Genomic DNA, 21,482 nt, shown 5'->3' with positions numbered 1-21,482 from the left:
GGGCCATACTGACACAATTCCACCATTTCTTGGCCCAAACAGACCCCTCTTTTCGAAACAATCTGTGGGTGTACTTTTTGTGCGCCTCCGCCTGGCGGAGAATTTTCCTTGAATTGGGACACTGCACCCTTAGATCAGGCATCGCCCACGGATATAAATAGATATGACGCAAGGGTCAGAGGTCACAAGTTGAAAGCCCGCATGTTTTCGATTTCATTCCCTTATGTGGTTGGTTCCAATTCAGCTGAGTGTTCCCTATAGTAATGAGGGGCACTTTGAAAAAATCTCAGAAAATTCAAAATCATTCTTTTAGTTGATTCAATTCTTGTACAGCAACATTCCTTCCACGCACACACCCATCAACATGTAGTTGTTTGTAACTTTGTTGTTATATGCCAATGCATGATTGTTGACGGTTTATGTTCAACAAGCCCATCTACCCTACCGGACATCAACGGCACCATCCGAACGTGCAGAATGTAGACGGGACGACCCTGGAATATTTTGGCTATTTCCGGAAAATTGGTGGAATTCCTCCAGTCCTGGTCACGTGACATTGGGTGATACCGGACCCTTGATTCGTCTGATAGTAAGAATCATCGGGTCAGGTATCCAGAATAAATAAACCACGGGGAGGTCTTGAAACCAAGACAACTGTCCCGTGTGAGGTGGCGCACATTCAGCCCTTGCTTTTATCACTGCAACCGTTAAAGGCCGGACAGGTGACGGGCTTTCGACCAATACGAAAGGGAAAAAACTGTCTAACGTATTTAGAATTGCAATATTTAACGAATACATACAGCGTACAATGTGTCAACGGAACACAACAAAGCGACCTCAGCGCAACGATTAAAAAAAATCATCCCCTTCCTGTCTTCTTTTTCATGTCTTTCCTTTGTCGTTTCTTTTCTTAAGTTTAAGCATACAGCATGATACCAAGGGCAATTCAGCGGCCACATCATGGCGGCAGCAGTGTGATGGCGAAAAAGATCCTTGCTGGTCAAGTTGCAGTAAGAATTACTCCACCACCAATGACTGCTGATCTGGGTCAAGAGAGGGCGCAATTTTATTTATCAACGGCGACTCCTTTTGGTCAGAGCTGCATTTTGTTGGTTCATAAACGACTATGAAATGCACGCTTTACGGACGTGTTGCTCCCATCAAAATGAATGACTTATTTAATTACATATTTGTTGGAGTTATTCATAGCATCCTTAAACTATCAAAAAGAATGTGATCGAATAAAAAAACCATATGATTTTGGACTATCTCTCTACAGGAGTACATAATGACTAAAAGTCTTAAGGTGAAGGGGAATGAAGTTCATAGCACGTACGTGACAATCGCAGATGTGGACATCTTTCAAGAAACCTAAAAAAGTAGAAACCATGAATCAAAAAAGCATGCAGAAAGGAGAGAATACAATGCATTGATCCATAAAATGAGATCTTTGTGGGTTGAGTGGGCTGTGTCAATGAATTCGGATCTTGTCCGAAATAACATTTCCTCCAAACCGTAAGATCCATGGGTTTTGGCAGAGAACTGTTGTGAAGACCTCTCACCAGTCTTTTGTCGCAATCTTAACCTGGTGGTACGATGGTGGGTTCAATAATTTCATGTGAATGTCCTCGAGAGGACAGCAGTATGAGGTCCATCTCCTAGCTCGGGGAAATAAAAATTGGGGGGAATCTGTAAACATTTATTTTGTATACTGAAAGTGAATATCAGTAGGTGTACTCAGGGAAATTGGAACTTGGCAATAATGTTGTAATTTATTAAGATAATGAACAAAAGCATTTGCAGGGGGGGTCTTGAGTAGGTCTACATGAACCGATTTTTTTTACCTTCCCTTTATTGGCCCAGTACGTGTTTGCACCAGTAAATCCTCGGATGGATGGAGGGACGGACCTCCACACAGAACCACAGAATATAAAAGAGAGAAATTTAAAGACTTTCATTACCATGGAGGTTTTCCTACCTCCATGGTAAACTTATGACCAGGAATATTGTATTTAACTTCGTACTTTGTATTGAAAGCAGTGAAATTATGAAATGTTTTAGATTTTCTACATAACCGTAGCAAGTATGTGTACAAAATAAATACCGCTACTTTTGCTCTTTGCTCATGACATGTTACGAACTGTACAGTATAAATAACGTTGAGCAAAATATGTGTCTCAGCCGTATCGAAAGGGAACACATTGCTGAGGGCCGTGCATCTATAGGTGGTAAGGCTGATTCATTGTTATGGTTATTTCCTAACCATTATCATTACACCTAGACACAATCAAAGTTCACAGGTGCTGGACTCACTTTGAAAGAAAAATTTCATCTGTTATGTCGATCCATTCATCTGTGCAACCTGATTTTCCACGCTCTGGGTGGGCTGGGGTGCGCGCAATTGCCGATCACATATTATACACAAGTCATCGCGGTCTTCGAATGATAATGCCCATTGAATGGTTTTCATCCCAGAGACAATGGGCCCTATGACGTCATGCCGACGAGAAACCACCGCACATCAGTATTATAGGCCTACAGCACCATTACTTGCGCTTTAGAGATCAATCACATTGCTTTGACCTAAAATGGCTATTTAACAGTGAATCGGTCATTGTTACCCATATCATGAATAAAGTGGCAGCTTCTCTTTTCGTTAAAAGAAGTCATATTGGGAGTTCAGTTCCACCGCAAGAATGCTCAGAGTAAAAGAAAATGTGTCAATGAGGGCGGTAATCAAATCTAATTGACGATGTCATAATACGGCTCTCACCCCTTAAGTTTCTGGACCTTACCGCCGTAATGGGGGTAAAGTGAGTTAGATGTCATTCTCAGGAAATGACCAAAGCCATCTGCCTGAAATTCATCGGGACCTTACTCCTGTTCAGATTGGAACGGTTCATTTTTATCATCGATGTTGATCAACATTGTCCATGAAAAAGCAATTCCAAGTCGCTCTCTCTGTCCGACCTCTTCTAATTCACAGTTAAGTGGGCGTCTTCGCCTGGAAATAATGAAATAGTCGTATAATTGCAGAGCTTCAATGTGACTTCATTAAATGGGCTTTTATCGGATGTTCCCGATGGCTTTTTGTCAGTTTGCCAGATAATCTTTATTTACTTTTTACACAATAGATGTTTTAAATTTAACTAAATTTCATAAAAAGCGAAATTGTGATATTCTAAGCTTAAGATAAAAAGCATTATGTCAAAATCGTGAAACTGTTCAGGTTTCGAGACATTACTGACATCATTTGCTTGCAGGTGGCAGCATCCTATCTTGCAAACAAGTGGGTACCTGTGCTCAACTTCTGTGGAAATGTTCCAGATGTGTGCCCTGTGGGCTTATTTTGTTATGTAAGGAGCTTCCCAGAATTTTTATTAATCCTCTGTCTGCTTAAGTTTGTGTCGTTTCAGCACGTTTTTTTTTCTATAGCACGAGTGTACTATCCAGCATAGTTAATGAAATTGTTGATTCAACCTGATGTCCAGAGGGCATAAACGTTTTTTTCCTCAGAGGCTTGGGGCTTTGTTCCACATTTAACACTTTAAAAAAGGTTCTGACATCCTCTTCAAACAGACCTATTCACTCTTTACATATACTCTCTCTTACTTGAAGCACTATATGTGGGGCTGAGATTTAATTCAGCTGTTACCAGCCATAATGCAAGGACTTCTGATGTTCAAGGGTTGAGTCTCTAAAATGGTTTCATCCAAAACGAACATGAACGTGTCAGTTCAACTCATTTGACAGTAAAACGTCAAAGCATTACTGGAGTTAGTTTGACAATCCATGTATTACATCGTTGGTCCAAGATTTCATGTATTACACAGTTCAAACTTGGCAGGGATGGGGAAAGCGCATGTTGTTTCCACTCGCGAAATCATACATCAAACTATGCACAGTTCACAGATTGTTGTGACGATAGGAGAGGTAATCAAGCGTGCAGCGACCTTCAAGGAGGTGGATTGTAGCGTTTGACCCATCATTTGTTATGCAAATCTTCACTAGAAAAAAGGAACTTCACCTTCCACCTCCCATGATCTAAAAGGAATGACGTATTTCTCTCTCTCTTTTTGGGGGGGCTTTTTTGCGTGCTGTGGCACGACTCCAATTATACCCTCGATTTTTTCCAGTGGGCCTAATGGTGTAGCTTTCATGCCGCAACTCATTCGTGACTGTTAGGGTACAGGAAGTACAACTGTGGGGTATTCTTCAATCTCAAGACCTTCATTTCTGTTCAGGTGGACATCAGGTACCCATTAAGATCCAACTTAAAAGTCAAAGCGACAAGGGATTTCTCCGACAAGGTTTGTGTAAACTGTTTTTCCAATCGCATATTCCACATGACTAGATTACGCGTCAATTACGGTCATTCTGGAAAATGTGTCGCGCCAAGGGTTAACATCAATATTCAGCAATTTCATTTCTTGACATTTTGTGCCGCTGCACCCTGCTCAATGAAACTGGAACTCTTGAAGATATATTATCGGTGATGGAATATTCTAATATTGCAAAGTGTGGGAGATTATATCCTGGATGGCTTACATTAATCTTGTTTAGCCATGACTTGTAACAGCTGCCATGAAGGATTACAACGTGGAGTGTTGAGCAAGGGGCGCTAGAAGGCAAATCATAAAAAGGAGTTTTTATTCACCTATTTGTGTCATAAAACTATTTAATTTCGGGTGAGCTACTTTCCCCGATCTCTGTCCCTTTCCTAAAGCGCCATGGACAGAAATAAAAGGTCTCGTTTGTTGGTCTTGACGATGACCCAACTACGGATTTACATCAGGGCTTTTGGCTTTATGAAGTTGTGTCAAACGCTTACTTCAGCACCTACAATCCTTACCAAATCTCGAGCGTTTGTATGGTGTTCTAAAGCGGACAGGCAACCGTCGTGTGTGTGAGTTTGAACGTCGCATTTGTGAGTGTTCAGGGCCAATTTCTTGGATCATTAGCATGATTTTTCCCTTGATAAAAAACAAGATTACTAACTAAAATATTAATGTGTTGTATATTGCTTGTGACTGGTGTTCAGCTGATGTTCGCTTATCGGAAAAATGACATGGAGTTTTGGTTGGTAACCTGTTTTTATTAAGGAAAAAAATCAAGCTAATGATCTATGACGCTTTTCCCCTTATTGATGCATGTGCATTTAAAAATAAGAAGGTGAAGCTGTCAGGGAGAAGATTTAATGTTGACGCCTATTATTTGTAAGCATGTGTGTTTTAAAACCTTGCGCAGAGCGACCTCCGTCAGTTATGGACCGCCATTTTCGTAATTTCTTAATTAAATTAATCACTCAGCTTTTACAGTGCCATATATTCTGTGTGGTAATGTAAACAATTTTTTATCTCTTGAACATAAAGGTTAAAAAGCAGCGTGTTTGAAATGGCCAAATGGCTAGGTGCGCGGTTATCAGATCGCTAGACGGTGGGTTCGAATCCCGCTGGTGGCTTTTTATTTTCTTAATGATTATTGTCAGTCAGCAGCTATAAGAGATTCTGATTCACCAGCGTCAAATACGAACAGAGTATCTGAGCCGACCGGATAAGCTCTTCTACCGGTACTGTCGGCGAAGTCCAGGTGAGCCCCTCAGTACGGGAGGTTCGAAACGTATGGCCGAGTCGGCGGCCAGGGCGTAGGGGCTTGTCTTGTTTCCTCCCATGCATGGTCGCTCGAACTCTTTGGGGGGTTAAGTGGATTGGCAGGGAGGAAGTGTGGTGGGCCGAGACCCCAGAAGAGTCCTACGTCGAAGCCGGTAACTGAGGTTCCTTGCGAATTTCCGGAGTCAGTGCACCTGAATGCTTGGTCAACACCGCATAACTTTCTTTCTTCCTCGCGCCTCATTTTCTCTACATCCCTCCGGGCGAAGAACCCACAAGGCATTTTTCAAGGTTTGAATACAGTAAGGTAAAGGATTGATGATGATTTATTTTTCATTTATAATCTTAATTTTCTAAATTTTCAACAAAGACTGATTTCAAATGTGTTTAGGTCCATTGATCAAAACATAAAAGCAATGGCGTATTAATTTATTGGCACGGCAAAAAGTCGGTCCCTACTTAGTCAAGTATGTCCCTTTTGAACTCAAATTAAAAACTGCTAAATGTGCCCGTCATTTCTCAAACGTTTCTCAAAATCAGATGCAAGTACTAAGCATTCCATATTTCCCGAGTTGCTGTGCATGATGCAACCATATAATGCCCGTCTTTGGAGTGGTCGTAAACCTCTCAAGAAATATTGTGGAAACAAAGCAAAAATTATGTAATTCCAATTTCTGATCATAACCAGATAAAGGGGTGGCCCGTGCACAACCACGAAATAAGCTTTAAAAATGGCACGTGTCCTTCAAAGCCATGAATTAAACTTTAACTGGACTTTCAAAATGTAGTTTTTAACGTGTACTTTAAATGCATTGCTTTTTTGTCGTCAGTAAATTGCCGAAAATAATAGTATCGCAGATACAGGGCGCCATTGAACGAAAGTTCCTGCCCATAATGTGATAAGATGGCCTTTGGTGTTCCGGCCAAATTTCAAAATACTGATCAAACCCAAACGACTTCGGCCACAATTGTAGATTGGAGCTGAGAATGAATCAAGCTTGCACGTGCGAAAGTGCAAAGAGTTTTGATCCTTATGGATTTAATGTCTAAATATTTTTTGTACAAAAATGTCCAAGTGTCATTTGCATTCTATCGTTGCCCAAGGGTTCCTATTGCACTGTAAAAACTTCCGAGGGAAGGACAATTTGTTTCCAAGTGGGAAATCACACATTTGAGTGTGTCTGGAAAATATACTGTTATCGATGTTTGCAGACGCAAGGGGATTTTCAGGTCCGTGGTTTTTGAAGTGTTTGAGGCCTCATTTGTCATTTAAATCCTCCTTTCAAAAATAGGGACTTTACCTTCTTCCTCCCGTGATCCGATATGAATGTCGTATTCTTATTGCATTCTGCGGCACTGACTCTAAACATAGCATGGTTTTTTCCAGCAAAGGTGTGACTTTCATTGTGCAACATATTCGTGTTTAAGGGTATGGGATGTGCAATTGTAAGGTATTCGTCCATATCAAGACGCTCATCTACCACAGATTCTGTGGTAGATGCCTATCAAGTTCCAAGATTAAAGCCAAGGTGACAACGGATTTCATTAACAGGGTTTGTGCAACTTTTCTCCCTGGATGTTATTTTAGTTTATTTGTCATGACCGGTTTCCATACTACCAAGTCACTGAAGGCCATGGTGCCAAAAAACGCCATTTACTCGTCGAGTGTTAACATTGACTTTTGATAAGTAGACGGCTATGTTGATATTTTTGTGTTTTTTTACCCCTGTCTAATGTAACTGCAACTCTTTGAGGAAAAAATCGATAATGAAACAAGTTAATGTTGCTAAGTGTGGGAGATGGATTTCCTTCAGAAATTACGCTGAGTTTTGGTGACAGACAACTACCAGACAGTATAATAGTAGATTGTACATGTACGCCTATGTGGTCTTGCTAGCAACGGCTGTCATGAAGGATGATGACGTAGACTGTTGAAATGATGGAACGAGACATGGTCAAATGAAAATCATGAATAGGGAATTTATTTGTTCACCTTTTTGTATCACAGAATCAAGTAATCTGAGGTATACTGCTTTCCCTATCTCTTCCCCGTCTCTAGTAAAAGAGGTATACCAGTAAACTACATTTCATGAATTTTCAGACATGTTCCTCGCTCTTCACACGGGTAGTTATATTTTCCTCTATTGTTTCGTATGTGGAATATTTGCTTTGTTACTAAGCATTGTCATCAGAAATGTGATAATTGTGGGCAACTTTAATGTCAGTCCATTGATTTTTCCACTATAGCGCGCCATGAACGCAGAGACTTCATTTGTGGAACTGAGCTTAGTACACACTCGTCGCAGCGATTGAACTTTGTTATAGAATCTATAGCGCCAAAAATGTAATCACTAAAACACCATCAACGCACTAATCCCAGCTTCAAATAAATCATCTGAAGAACTTTTTTTTGGTTGCGGGTCGGAAATGTTTTCCGGGGTGGGGTGGGGGGTACTACACGTAGTTGTCACCATTGGCGAAGCCATTTCGTCTCTTTGTTTTGTCCTCAACTCTAAAAGAGCCGGGTTATTTTGGCTTATCTCACAGCCGGGAGGGGATGCACCGCAGTGGAAAAAGTACACAGTATGTTCGATTTTTGGAAAAATGGAGTCCAAATTACCGCAAAGAGTTATTCTCAAACTCCTAAAGGCTCGACTCCTGAAAAAAATGCACTGCAGCGATATTGCAAAAAAGGTCGAGGGAGCGGATTTCGCCCCTGGCCCTAAAGTTTAGGATTAAAACAAGCATGCAATATAAGACGGGGTTCTTGGGTCTTCCAACTTTCACATAGGTTCCTAAATGACATAGGCCCCGGATCGCGGGCCTACGCCTCCGCGAAAGCCGCAATAGTAATTTTTAACCTTTCACACTTTTGTGCAAAGACAATTCTCTCAGTTGACTGTGTCTTTTCACTGATAAATTTGTAACAAGGAAGAAAGAAATCAGTAGGGCTCAGTTCTGTCTAAGTGTGCTTAATGGACAACCTCGTTGTTTAGATGGGTAGCAGGCACCGATATAATTAACGTTTTGCGCATTGGCGAATGCCAGGCTGCGGTCATTATGCCTGGACCGACCTTTGATTCAACTAGCGGGATAGTTCATGGCAGCATGATGTGTGGCGCAGTTTAAGTTGGAGAAAACTACCGAGCTACTAGTACTCCAAACTACTGGAGTACTGCTGATTTATGTACCGAGAGAAGTTGATGCCTCTGTTTGGTACACCAAATCCCATGCAGACACCAACGTAAAGTCTGTGATTATTTGAAAGTCTTCTCTGGAGAAAGTACAACCAAAGTGCACAGAAATTGGGAGAAAAAGAAACTTTCAAACTGTCTCTGTGCGGCTTATGTTTTTGCTACCATGCCCATTCGTATGCATGTGTGAATGCATTTTACGAATTATCAGTCGAAGGTTTATAGGGTGCTCTTATCGTCTCACGTGACCAGATGCTCAACCGCCACCGATGTAGTAAAAGACCAGACGGTATTTCCAAAGCCTTTTGAGTAGACAGAAACGTGAAAATCGTGGAACCAGCACTGAATAAGAATGACAATGATAAACGTAATTGACATTGGTAACATTGTGTCATGTTTTATAAACAGTGGTTATTGAAAGTGAAAATGAACCTTACTGTTCAGCTTTACGATATATGACGTACATTATAACAAACGTTTGCCTACAGGTGCCCGATAGAGTAAGGATGGCCAATCTCTGGAAAACCGCTTGGTAATGTGGTACTCTAAAACCTTTCGATCAGAGCCTATTCATATTCTTTTTATTTTGAATAATTTAGTTTCCTAGACTTGTACAAGTCAGTCATCATGCCACAATTGCCTGTCTGTGGAGTTTGGAGTGTCGTGTGTGGATTCTTTGTGACGATAACTACCAGTACATTCGGACCCGCAAAAGCTGGTAAGTTTGTGGATTTTAACAGACTTTAACTCGCATCAAGTAGTAGGCCTACGCTGAATTATAAGCATGCTCGCCCCGTAAGTTACAATGTATTCAGGACTTTAAAAGTCTCGTGGCAGGAATCTTTGTATCATTGAGGACTTGGAAGACAGCCAAAATAACAGGACGGAAACGTGAACGAACACGAGAAGAGTCTGTCAACCTAGGCCATTTTAATCACTGATATGCGTGCTTACCAAAAGATCCTGATGACAGCGACTAGGGCCCTAGAGGCTGTCATCAATTAGAACAATTCTGTCGTACAGCTAGTGAAAAAATGCCCTGTTTCAAGATCATGAAATTAAAACGAAGTTGGGATCCGGCAAGCCTCAAAGTAACATATATGGCATTGCAAGTATCAGAAAAAGATGATAGATGGGCTATGGAATATGAGAGCTGAACACAATGGTATGTACTACCCAAATCTTCTTGTGTGGTTGCTATGCAGGAGACTTTGCCATTATTGCAGATATTTACAACGGAACCATTGCTGCAGGAAGCATGGGCAAAGCCCTCGCCGATTTAACGCCCGTTCCACTAAGAGGGGTGATGCAACCAGTGGCCGTTGACTATGACCCCGTGGAGCAAATGGTGTACTGGTCTGATCTGAATACTGTGCCTACTGCAAAGATCTCCAGAGCGCATTTGAATGGAACGAGCCAGATGACCCTCGTGGATCAACTGCGTCGTACGTTTGTCGTCCTTGCATTTACATTTCCTGCATTAATGTTTGCTCATTGTTGAGGGGAAATTCCATAGAGTGAAAAGGTTGAATCCGTAGACTGGAAGGGTAGAAAGCAACACCTTGAAACTCTATCACTCAAGTCATCTTTTTTCCTTCACTTTTAGTAAAGTAAAGTGACTTTATACTCACCTGATACAGGAAGCTTTACATGTCTTGACATATAACCGGCAAATTTCTTCTATTTTCAAAAACATTGTGGTCAAGGCGTCGCCAGGGAGCATAGTTTTCTACGATGGAGGAGGGCAAAGCACTCTGCTGGAGCAAATTACGAAGGAGGTCAATTTCGATTTGTTTCCTCGCAAACTGACGACTCTCATGCCCCTCTGCTCCTTTTTTCATATTTTTCCTTTGCTCCTTTTTTGTGTTTTTTCATTTTTTGGAGGGAGGAGGAACACCCCTCCCCCTCCCTGGCGACGCCAGTAAATCCGGCTATATGTGTGAATTCAAGTTAATTCAATCATATCCGATGCAGTTCCAGACGGACTAGCGCTTGATGTTGATGCACGGATCATTTACTGGACGGATGCTATTCTTGGACAAATCGGACGAACTCGTATGGACGGCACTGGCGTTAAAGAAACGGTTGTAACTGGTATAGATCAGCCAAGAACCATCATAACCGACCACGGAAACGGGTAAGTTCAAGTTTCTTGAACAAGCAACTTTATTGCGGAAAGAAAAGTTTTCCTCAGATAAAAAAATTCGTTAGGCCCCCATGAAATCTTGAAATCGGTTGCATCGGGTGTACCCGATGCAACCGATTTCAAGATCTTTTTGCATGTCAAGAAAATTTTGCAATGTACTAGTTTACCCGTTTGGTATCTCAGGTCATTGTCTATGTTAGGGCAAGCTAAATACATCAGGATATGACATATCAAAAGGATTGACAATTTTGTTGACCAAAGAACCATTTTACTGTTTTTGTCACAATGCTCAATTCTACAATTCTACTCAGCAAACAGTCCGAGGGGAAGATCGATCAAGAGAGCCGCCGACGCTAATAAGGTCCAGAACCAGAAGAGATGGACGACCTCAGTGTCCATTCTCTCTATAAACGAACATTTCAGAGCTGCAAAGTACAATTTCATTCCCAGTCATAAACATATTTTGTGTCAGAAAGTCACAAAAGAAAAAGAATTACGAATTCCAATGGTCAGTTTTTCAACGCTTCAGTTTTTCAAACACCCCTAGAGCACGGTTATGGTAAGAGCCATGTGGGTGCTTTTTGGACTCTCGACCGGTAGAAATGGCTAAGCTGTCTATTTACAAATATGCATAAAGAAAAGAAGTTTGAAATTAATCAGCCACTCTGATGTAAAAATATCTGACTTACTGATGGTGACATATTTATTCCAGCTACATCTTCTGGACGGATTGGGGGAATGCGTCCAAAATCGAGAGGGCAGATCTGGATGGAAGCAACAGGATCGCCATTGTTACAGGCAATTTAATATGGCCCAATGGTGTTACAAAAGATGGTAAATATTTTGATGCATTCCAGGGTACAACAACATTTACTTCTTATAACCATATATATAGTTTCCTAATTTCCACATAGCAGGGGGCCACATGGCAAGGTGCCAGGTATGAGGAGCTCATTGTGAAAATCTACTTATGCAGCGGGCATTACAATTTGTGTAGAGTGCATGCAGCTATTGCAGGAGTCTGCAGCAGCCGTATAAAGATGCATCGAAGACTGCCGAAACAAATTACAAGCTAAGAAAATAGAAAATGAGACAGTTGTTCAGAGCAAACTTTGGATCATTTGGAAGGCGCGCCTTCTTTTTGAAAAAGGAGTTGTTTTAACGTAAAAAGTCATCCTTCGAAACAATGAAATCTACCAAACTGAGGAGCACAGGAAACAAAAGTACTCTTTTCCAAGCTGCATTTGGAACATTAAACAGAAACTGTCGAGGTGTTTTTAAAGCAACAATGTCCTCTATGCCGATAGTTTAAGGGCGATATTGGCAATTCAGAGTTTGTTTGAAGGTGCATTGACGGTAATGTGCAGTTTTTGATCGACCTGACCGTGACAATTTTGTTTAAATCCACGGCGTTCAAGTGTTGAAGAAAGAGGCGCCAAAATTCAAAATAAATTTGCCGACCACTACTCTTGGCCGTGAAAAAGTATCCGTCTATCTTTTTTCCGCTGATGCTGTTGCCACATATTTCCACTAAATTTTAATGACAGTAACCATGTTCCACAGGTCACATAAGACACACGCTAATTGTTTGATAATTCCATCAAGTTCTGGGTCTCATAACCGTACACTGTGAGTGTCCGTGAGCCCAAAATGCTTTAATCACATTTTCTCGCTTATATACCAACCTTTTTTTGGTAGGAAGAAAGAGTTCTGTTGATCATCATTCATTTCCCTTTCCCGTATTCCAGGTAACATCCTGTATTGGTGTGATGCTAGTTTGGATAAGATTGAGAAAAGCGACCTCTCGGGTAATAATAGAGAGCTTGTGATTGACTTGACTCAATACCAAGGAATACATCCTTTCGATTTGGCCGTATACGAGGGCTACATCTATTGGACAGACTGGGGATCCAGTACCCTCCTCCGTGTGGCTGTAGGTGGCCGAGGAGAGCAAAATTTTGGCCCACTTGTTTTCCAGCAAAGTGGGGGTCTTCACATCCAAGAAGGTTTGCAGAAACGATGCCATAAATATTTGACAAAAAATGTTTAAATTATACGTAGTTTAGAAGCTCAAATTTAGGTTAACCATATGATTTGAAATGTTTGAATTTCTTTAGAGCCCAATTACTGTGAAAGTTCCCCCTGCCTTAATGGAGGGACCTGTGTCGATGTCATTAATGGATTTTCCTGTGAATGCCCACCTGGATACCTTGGAAGAATCTGTTCTGAAAGTGAGTGTTTTGCTTTAGTTTCTCATGCATTGTGTTTTGCCAAATGTGAAACACAAAAATTCGTATAAAATGTGATGTTGACACAATTAGACAGTTCGATGTTCCGACGCGGAATAGACCATTCGAAACCATAATGATTTTATCTGCAAAAGTCTGTGATCGTGCACGTTATATTCATGTGGCATTTGCAAGTTGAACCAGACTTCCAATTCAATCACAAACATAAACCTTGGTTTCCTACGCATGGCTAGGATCTGGAAAAGAAGGCATACCGGAACGTGATTCACTATTGGCCGCTATCTTTCGAACTTCAGGGCTAGATAATTAAAGCAAAAGGGTTCGATTTACAACAACAAAGCTTTCCTTTCTTTTAGATCCTTGTGGAAGTAGTCCGTGTGCGAACGGCGGCACGTGTACCTCTGGACCAACAGGCGGGTTCAACTGCATGTGCAGCTCCGGTTACAATGGACAAACCTGTTCAAACGGTAAACGCCGTAGTTTTGAGGTTAAAGTCGTAACAATTGGTTATGGTTTTTCCTAACGGAACTCGCTTGTTGTTTCATGCGTTTAGTTATTTCAGCCTTGCTGAACACAAGCACGTGGATTGTTCTTCTTTACAGTCGTCCACTGCATATTAAACTTATCTGACCATCTGATGGTGGTATCAGGCCAGCGGGCCGTATACCTACCTGGTGACTCCGTTGAGTATAATTGTCCCGATGGATACCAGCTCGTCGGGTCCGCTGTAAGGTTTTGTCGCTCAGACTTCTCTTGGTCCGGACAGCCAGCTGACTGCATCCCAGAAGGTAAGTCGGAGAGGCTATCACTATAAAGTGACATCCTGAAGGAGCCAACAAACCCGGCAAAAATGGTTAGGACTCGTCTAAACAATAAGCATATCCCTCCACGGGTTCGCAATATTGTTATCACCAGCTGGAGCACAGACCGCGAAGTGAGACAACAACATTGACCAGGGATGGGGGAGGGGGCCTGCAAGATTTGACGAGGATAGTGTCGCTCAAACAGGTTAGGGACATCTAATAGGTACGTTGTCATGTTATGCTGTAATACCTGATTTTTAAAATACTCTGTCAACCTGCTTGACTCAACCAGCATAGTTAATTTGAAGAACAGGAGACATATTTCTACAAGTGCATATTCATGTCAGAAGAAATGGAGGACCTAATGGGTGCAGGTCTATAGCGCCTGATTCTTCAACACGATCAAAAATAATAGAACTAAGAAACCAGAAATATAGGCTATAATCCAATTTTTTCTAAGAGTAAGTTAAAATGAATCAAGGAGCGGGGAGGGGAGGCTAAATACAAATACACGGAAAGTAAATGAACTTTCACAAACCTAACCCTCAGCAGTGCAGTCTTATACTGATACTGGTAACATAAAAACCATAACATACCAAGACAACACCAGTCAAAAAAGAAATTCTGAAGTCAAAAATGCCCTAGCTGAAGCAACATGCCAATAAACAATAAAGCCAAGGTAAACAATAAGGGTTCCAATCCAGGGTGGAGAGGGTTATTCTTCTCAAGTTCCCAATCTGAAATAAATTAATTCGATGCAAGATTAATTCAATGTATGGTCAGAATCAGGGGCCCTTGGTGAGGCCATACAAGGAATTAGAGAAATAAATAAACTGCCAAGCACTGCTGTTGTACACCCGAGTCACAAGTCGGTTGCAGAATCAGTTTTTCTTGTCATTTGAGACTCTAGGGGCATACGCGATACCAAGCGATTTAGTCGAAATTGACGGCTTTTTTTGCTGAAATGATCCTCTCTTGTTGTCTATTATTGGATTGCTTATTCTGTTTATTGGTTTCGGCCATTCTTCACGTTCCTTGAAGGGGTGATCAGTCCTCTATGTTGACATCTCTACAGCGTGGAAAACCAGTTGAATGTTTTAAAACTTGGTTTTCTTTAGTGCATTTTGTATTGAATAGGAATATTTGTATTAATAGGAATGTGTACCAGAGCTGTTTATAGTGAAAGTTGCGACGATGCTTCCGTTAGATTGTTGGACCAAAAATGGTGGATCATGCGTCAGTGCACATGGACAGTGAGCACATTTGCTGTATGTTTCACTTAACACATATGAGCAGCAGTTTTGGTTCCACAATCTGAAGTTGGCGCTACTTTCTCTCACTATATTCAGCTCTATAGTATGTGGGCCTGCTATCTTAGAGCGCCCTCGCTCTATCTTGGATAAGGCCATCCATTCTGTGAAATAACACACTTCACATGCTTATACGGGAGCCTGTAGCTAACGATCGTACCCTCGGACGCACGCAAACTTCTTTTCAGTTGCCCACTGCATGCTAAACCAGTCCCATGATGTGATAGTGGTATCAGGCCAGAAAGATGTTTTCCTTCCTGGTGACTCGGTTGAGTATGGGTGCCCGGACGGATATAATCTCAGAGGGTCAGCTATGAGGTTTTGTCGGTGGGACTTGTCATGGTCTGGTCAGCCAGCTGAGTGCACCCGAGAAGGTCACTGGGATAGGGGACCACTGTAAAAAAAAACTAGCCAACCAGAAACATGTTCTTGAGACATCGTGTCAATTGATCCAATCATACCACGGTGTGCTATTTTGTATTTCCTTAAAGTCAGAGTGTAGGCAGAACATCCACAGTTTAGCCAAATCAATAACAAGAGAAAATTGAGTACAAATTCCTCTCGAATTTAGAAAAAATGAAGGACTCCCATTAAACGGCTTTAGGGCCAGCTGGCTACGATGGAGAAACGTGTGCAGTCGGTAAACATGTTACATGAAATGCCCATTAGCTATTTGAAGCCATCATTTTTCTTTTTTGTTTTAAATTCGCCTACTGCATGATATAAATCCATTACCCTCCACGGTAATAGTATATGTTTTCCGTAATAGTTTTTGCTTGCCCTTGTCAGATTTTCAATAATTTCATCCACATTTACTAATTAAATGCATTGTTTTTCAATGGGCCACTGCCGGTTTAACCAGTCCGATGGTCTGATAGTGGTATCAGACCAGCAGGCTCTCTATCTTCCCGGCGACTTTATTGAATACGACTGCCCAGACGGGTATTATCTTAGCGGGTCAGATGTGAGATATTGTCAGTCGGACTTGTCATGGTCTGACCAGCCAGCTGAGTGCATCCCAGAAGGTAACGGGGTTGGAAAGACCAATGCGAAAAAAAAGTTGCAAAGAGGTGTAGACTACTGCATGATCTCTTGTAACCAAGAAGTAGTTGGATGCTTCTATATGCTTCCATTCATATTACGCTTGACTAAGTTTGGCTTGGACTCAAGCCATTTAAATCATTATGAAAACGTCTGCATTTGACAGCACTTTCCTTAGAGTATGACATGTAGATTTTGAAAAGCACAGGTTTTGCTTCAAAATGTTTTACGGGTTATCTGCCGAGTGCATAAATAAAATGGGGCGGATGACGTATTTTTCAACCTTTGATGGGGGTCACACCATGTGTACAGTCTATGTGCACCGAACTAGCTTATTTTTCCTGGCTGGTGAAAATATTTCTGCACAAAGAGAAGATATTGTCTTCTGGTGATGATCTCTCACGTGTGATTTCTTTAACACCTTTGTAACGTCCAGTCAGTGGTTGCCAACCCCCGGCTACTTTTGGTCATGTGACTTTGGTGGAATCAGACCAAGCCTCGTTTCAAGCAGGCCAGGAGGCAACGTTCATCTGTGATAATGACTACCTTGTCGAGGGCTCCGGCGATCACTCTGCCACGCGTGTGTGTCGTGCAGACGGCACTTGGTCCGGCGATCAGGTTGTGTGTTCACCTGCAGGGACCCCTCCGGGTTCGTTGCAAGCTTGTCAATTTTCAATGGAAATTTTTAGTTTGGAGATGCTTTTTTATTAAAACTCATTGTATTTTGTCCTTTTCACTACCTTGTTCAGGCCTAAGGCATAGATACTTGAGTTATGGACATGTTATCAGTATTTACGTTCTGTTGTTCATAGTTACTTGAAGTAATTTATGAAGCAGTGTCATGTTCCTGGTTTAACAACCGAAATTAATCGGATTGGCATCTTATATTTTATTCCAGAGAAAAGCTATGAAGGCGCGATTGCAGGCGGAGTGGGCAGTGCCATCTTGCTGATCCTGTTTCTTTTCGTTGTTCTGGTCCTAATCAAAAGGTAACAGTCTTTGTTGATTTCTTTAGTTCCAACACCACCGCAAACTTGACAGAGAACGGTAAATGAAGTGAACTGAGCCTAGGAAACTGATGTGATATAAGTCGAACTGTGAATGCAAGATTAGTGTCCGTCTTAACTGAAGTTATTCTCCTGTTTGACAAAACAGAAGGAAAACACAAGGCGATGGAGTCAGAGTTGTACAGCCTCCAGACGTATCGAACCTGATCGGTGTAGACAAAACATTCCAACGGCAAGCACCACCTCAAAGCAACATCTTCCATATTTACGAGGAGACTAACTTCGGTCAAAACATGCAACCCACCAATCAACCGCCACAAAACAATAATCAACCTCATACTTATTTGGAAGTAATTTAATTAATCTCGCATATTTGACTGTATGTCTGTATGACTGTTGTTCCTAAAGGATATAGAGCTGAATTTATTCTAAATATCTGTCAGGAGTTGCTGTTATTTCACGTCCTTGTCCTGTACAAACACCTTTAATCCGGGAATCGCTCAGAGACTCTATCATTCCTGAGAAACTTGACATTCTAGAGAATCCTCATTGAAGTGTATACAAACTTGGTCCCTATTTATTTAACAATTTTGGCTGCTGCTTTATGGTTGGTAACCAATTGCTATCACTTTTTCATCCCTTTGTCATCAAAGGTGGAACTTTAAACTTGTTGATTTTTCCAAAAATCAAAATGAATGTTATCTGGGTAAGAACTGCACATTTTGATAGTTAGGTCTAATACAAATGAAAGGTATTTTTTTCTCCCGAAGGAGGAATTTTTCTAGAGATAAGTGTTTCCGTTTTTTAAAAAAAAGATTGATGCTCAATATTCCAAGTGTTTGGTATACACATCATACTTAATTGTAAATAGGCCAAATGTGCAAAGCACATCAAGTTTTTCAAAAACTTGTGTCAAAAGTGATGCTGCACATGTTTGTATTTTGTGTGCTGATGTCCTCGATTGAATCGGTTTCAAATCGTCACTGCTTCGTGAAGTCTCGAACTGCAAGTGCCGATGTGGGAATGCTCTTTAGACTATTTGCCACATTGAAAAAAAAAAACTCTGATGAAGGTGCCCCTGACTCCATTATTAATCCAAGAAAGATACTTTACACATATAGCCTAAATGGGTAGTGTGTTTTTTGTTTTAGCCATTCAGTTGTTTTACACAGGCCTTTTGTCACCTGCTCGGCTTTTATTTCAAAGCTATCCCTGAATACGGTAGCTTGCTGTTATTTTGGCACGAAATGGGGGCTTTTCTATGTCAAGGCGATGAAAATGTTGCCGACTAAGCGTTGAGGATAACTGATCAGAAGAGTAGTGACTGTCGGAGTTGTAATAGTATGCAGGATTTTTCCCTATGTGGTCTGAGCTCCGTTATATTGCCACATGTGTGCCCGGACCAGTAACATCAGTGAAGGGTTGCGCTGAAACCACTAAGAGCAGTTGAAGAAACCCAATACCTGCAAAGGTATGCGGTAACGGTAATATGGATGCAGTCTTATTTTGTTACTGCTCGACGTTAGTTTACCAGTGTACTTTGGAGCTCTTTGAATAACAAATTGCATCCTTTTAGTAACTCAGAAGCAGGGAATAACTATTTCTCCAACGAAAAAGTTTAAAAACCTCAACTTTATCTAGAAAATTATCAGATCTGTCAAACTGTTATACAGCACCATGAAGTTAATATGTATTTTGTCAATATAACATACGTAATATTTTTCATTATATATTTCTCATTTGGAAGATGTAACTTCCGCCTACATCTCAACATCATAAAACTACCACAAATAGATATAGCAGTATCTAAATCATTATAAATGAAATCAATTCTGCGACTCATTTGATGTCATTGAAATCTCTTCAATTGTAAACTAATGCACTTATATTATTATGCACGCTTGATGGATCTTACTCAGAATTACTGATACTATCCCCTGACGTTATCTATTAATGTTTCAGATCTGTTTGATTTATTATGAAATTTTCATTTGTTACAAAAACCACCATTTTAAATTGTACGCAATTACATTGTATGTTTTACATGTATATAATTATAAACCTTTCTTATCCATTTTATCCTCATGGGAAAGCCACGAATACAAAATTGCAGTGTCATAAATCGTTTTATTTAATGCCATTAAAAGCTCCTTAAATTAAAAATTGGTCTTTGTGTTAATTGTAAACATGTTACCGTTTAGAATCAAACAACGTTTTGGAAATAAACCTGTTTTGATGTTCAGAAAGCGTTACCACCTGATAAACGTGATTTTATCTATTGTTATTAACAAGTTTGTAAATCTGTCTAAATTTATTTACACATCAACACGTACATATTCTTTTAAAAAAATTAACATCACAACGTGTTTAGCTTTGGATGATTAACACCACATTACGTTCATTAAGTGTTACCAGGAAGGTTTTAAATCATTAACACATGCATGTTTTTACAGTGAATCGTACTGCGCTTCATTATGTATGTCTATCTATAGAGTGATATTGTTTATTAGTAAAATCCCAAACTGTTTCTTCTTCGCGACTTCTCATGTATAGTAAGCATCCTCTGCTTGGGCCTTCGATAAAGTACTTAATTCGAACTCTAAAGAGTTCTCAGTGGGTGTTTTGTAACGGTCTGACTTTCAAAGCCTACTTTGGGCCTTCTGTATCTGGGGGTTGGAACCCACAAAATAACCATGAGTCTCGTGTATCTTTCTGTTAGAATACAGAGTTTTGACTCCTGCTGAGAACTGTCGCTGTGATCATACCTATTCCTTACTGTCACAAAGTGTTGGAAAGTCAAATAAATTTATTGGACCTCTCTCTTACACTTGCTTTTTCTTGACTTAATTATTCCCTCCCCCATTCCAGAATGATTTAGCCCTGAGTGTGGCCTGGTGTACAATCTTTTGACATGATAATGGTTATATGCTAATTAAGACATGGCCCAGTAGTCTTGTTTGAATTCCTAGGTGTGGTGTAATTTGTGTGTAGTGAAGTCACTACAGCATTTGCCTTCAAAGGGTGTAGTCACTGTACTCCTGTGTGGAGTGGTACTGTGTGTACCTTGGGCGTGGCCCATAGTGTAAAGCCAGTTAAAGCCAGAAACTGTAAGTTTAGTATATCTTCTTATTAAGTTTAAGTTTGCAAAGCTTTAATGATAAAGGATTATATACATGTAATAAGAAAATGGTTTTGGAGAAGCATTTGTGAAATTTGTGTGCCAGAAAATTCACAGAGAACTTAAGTCAGTTCTTAGTAAGTCTTCAAAGGAAATTTCATTGTCTTTAGCTTTGAAGTGCAGAAAAAGTGCACGGTTTCTTATTATAAAACTGCAGGGATTGATTTTACCATAAAATTTATGCAACCTTTTTTGAAGGGCGTTTTCCCTGTGGGGAAATACATGTTGTCGGAGGTCCGAGTACGTAGTTGGGGAACCTGACCACTACTACTTGTCTAATCCTGTGTGGATGGAGCAGACTCCGACCCATTAGTCTATAACTCCTGTGTGGAAAGCTGTTGCGCCAACGGGACACTGATTCCAGTTAATCACCCCAGGCGTCAGAGATTCCGGCTGTGTTCTGTGTGGAGGGATCCACTCCAGGCCGCTGGTTCCAAATGTGATTACCAGGCTGCCTAAAACCTACCTGCCGAGTTGTGTTGAGCTGAGCGGAGGTTGCTTCTGGAACACCTGCACAAGCTGGACTAAGCTGGACCTACCTGGACTGTACCCGTGACAACGGCACACTTTCATGAACTGTAGTAAAACTCAGACTGAGTTCTCCCACCCTCAAGAGCGAGGGCAGGGCTAAATATGGTGAAGTTATAATGCACACGGTGCAGTTCATAGTTGACTAAGATCAGAGGGTTTGAGGTCAACCCCGTTCAGCGTAATTTTTCCTGAATTTTTGTACATACATTTTTGGATATTTTCTTTTACGTTTTGGATTAAATGGTCAACAAATATTCACGCAGTTAATGCTAATCGAATGTTCTGCCTTTTATCCTTTGTCTGTTTATTGCATTCCTCATCACTGCCGTCCTCTGTGGGAAAAACAGACCCATGGTGTGACACTTACTAATAATAGATGAAAACAACAAATTTGACCTGAGAGGATCAATATTT

The 21,482-nt window shown here is 40.8% G+C and overlaps 1 protein-coding gene across 4 annotated transcripts; it reads left to right on the top strand.

The window, feature by feature from the left end:
• The first annotated feature begins 4,038 nt into the window (after window positions 1-4,038).
• Window positions 4,039-20,184, top strand: LOC110989983 (low-density lipoprotein receptor-like). Of its 4 annotated transcripts, none has more exons than XM_022254722.2 (12): window positions 4,040-4,310; window positions 9,403-9,521; window positions 10,009-10,248; window positions 10,778-10,940; window positions 11,662-11,783; window positions 12,698-12,955; window positions 13,067-13,180; window positions 13,555-13,665; window positions 13,801-13,986; window positions 16,789-17,001; window positions 17,251-17,341; window positions 17,508-20,184. In XM_022254722.2, exons 2-12 carry the CDS (start codon window positions 9,431-9,433, stop codon window positions 17,716-17,718), a joined length of 1,800 nt encoding a protein of 599 aa, XP_022110414.2. In that variant the 5' UTR covers window positions 4,040-4,310; window positions 9,403-9,430; the 3' UTR covers window positions 17,719-20,184. The 4 variants fall into 4 exon arrangements, with proteins under 4 accessions (XP_086995007.1, XP_022110414.2, XP_022110416.2 ...); XM_022254723.2 differs by lacking the exon at window positions 4,040-4,310 and adding an exon at window positions 7,011-7,162; XM_087138881.1 differs by lacking the exon at window positions 13,801-13,986 and having other exon boundaries at window positions 4,039-4,310.
• The last annotated feature ends 1,298 nt before the right edge of the window (window positions 20,185-21,482 follow it).

Source organism: Acanthaster planci, linkage group LG01 (genome assembly GCF_054643075.1).
Source record: "Acanthaster planci isolate LZ-2023a linkage group LG01, COTS_SCS, whole genome shotgun sequence".
In the NCBI taxonomy this organism is placed as follows: domain Eukaryota; kingdom Metazoa; phylum Echinodermata; class Asteroidea; order Valvatida; family Acanthasteridae; genus Acanthaster; species Acanthaster planci.
Note: the sequence above shows the minus strand (reverse complement) of the source record. Positions and strands in the feature narration are given on the sequence as shown.

Coding starts and splice junctions, on each gene's coding strand:
- LOC110989983 (XM_022254722.2), top strand. CDS start 9,431: ATGCCACAATTGCCTGTCTGTGGAGTTTGGAGTGTCGTGTGTGGATTC. Junction 9,522..10,008: donor ATTCGGACCCGCAAAAGCTG/GTAAGTTTGTGG, acceptor GTTGCTATGCAG/GAGACTTTGCCATTATTGCA. Junction 10,941..11,661: donor ATAACCGACCACGGAAACGG/GTAAGTTCAAGT, acceptor TATTTATTCCAG/CTACATCTTCTGGACGGATT.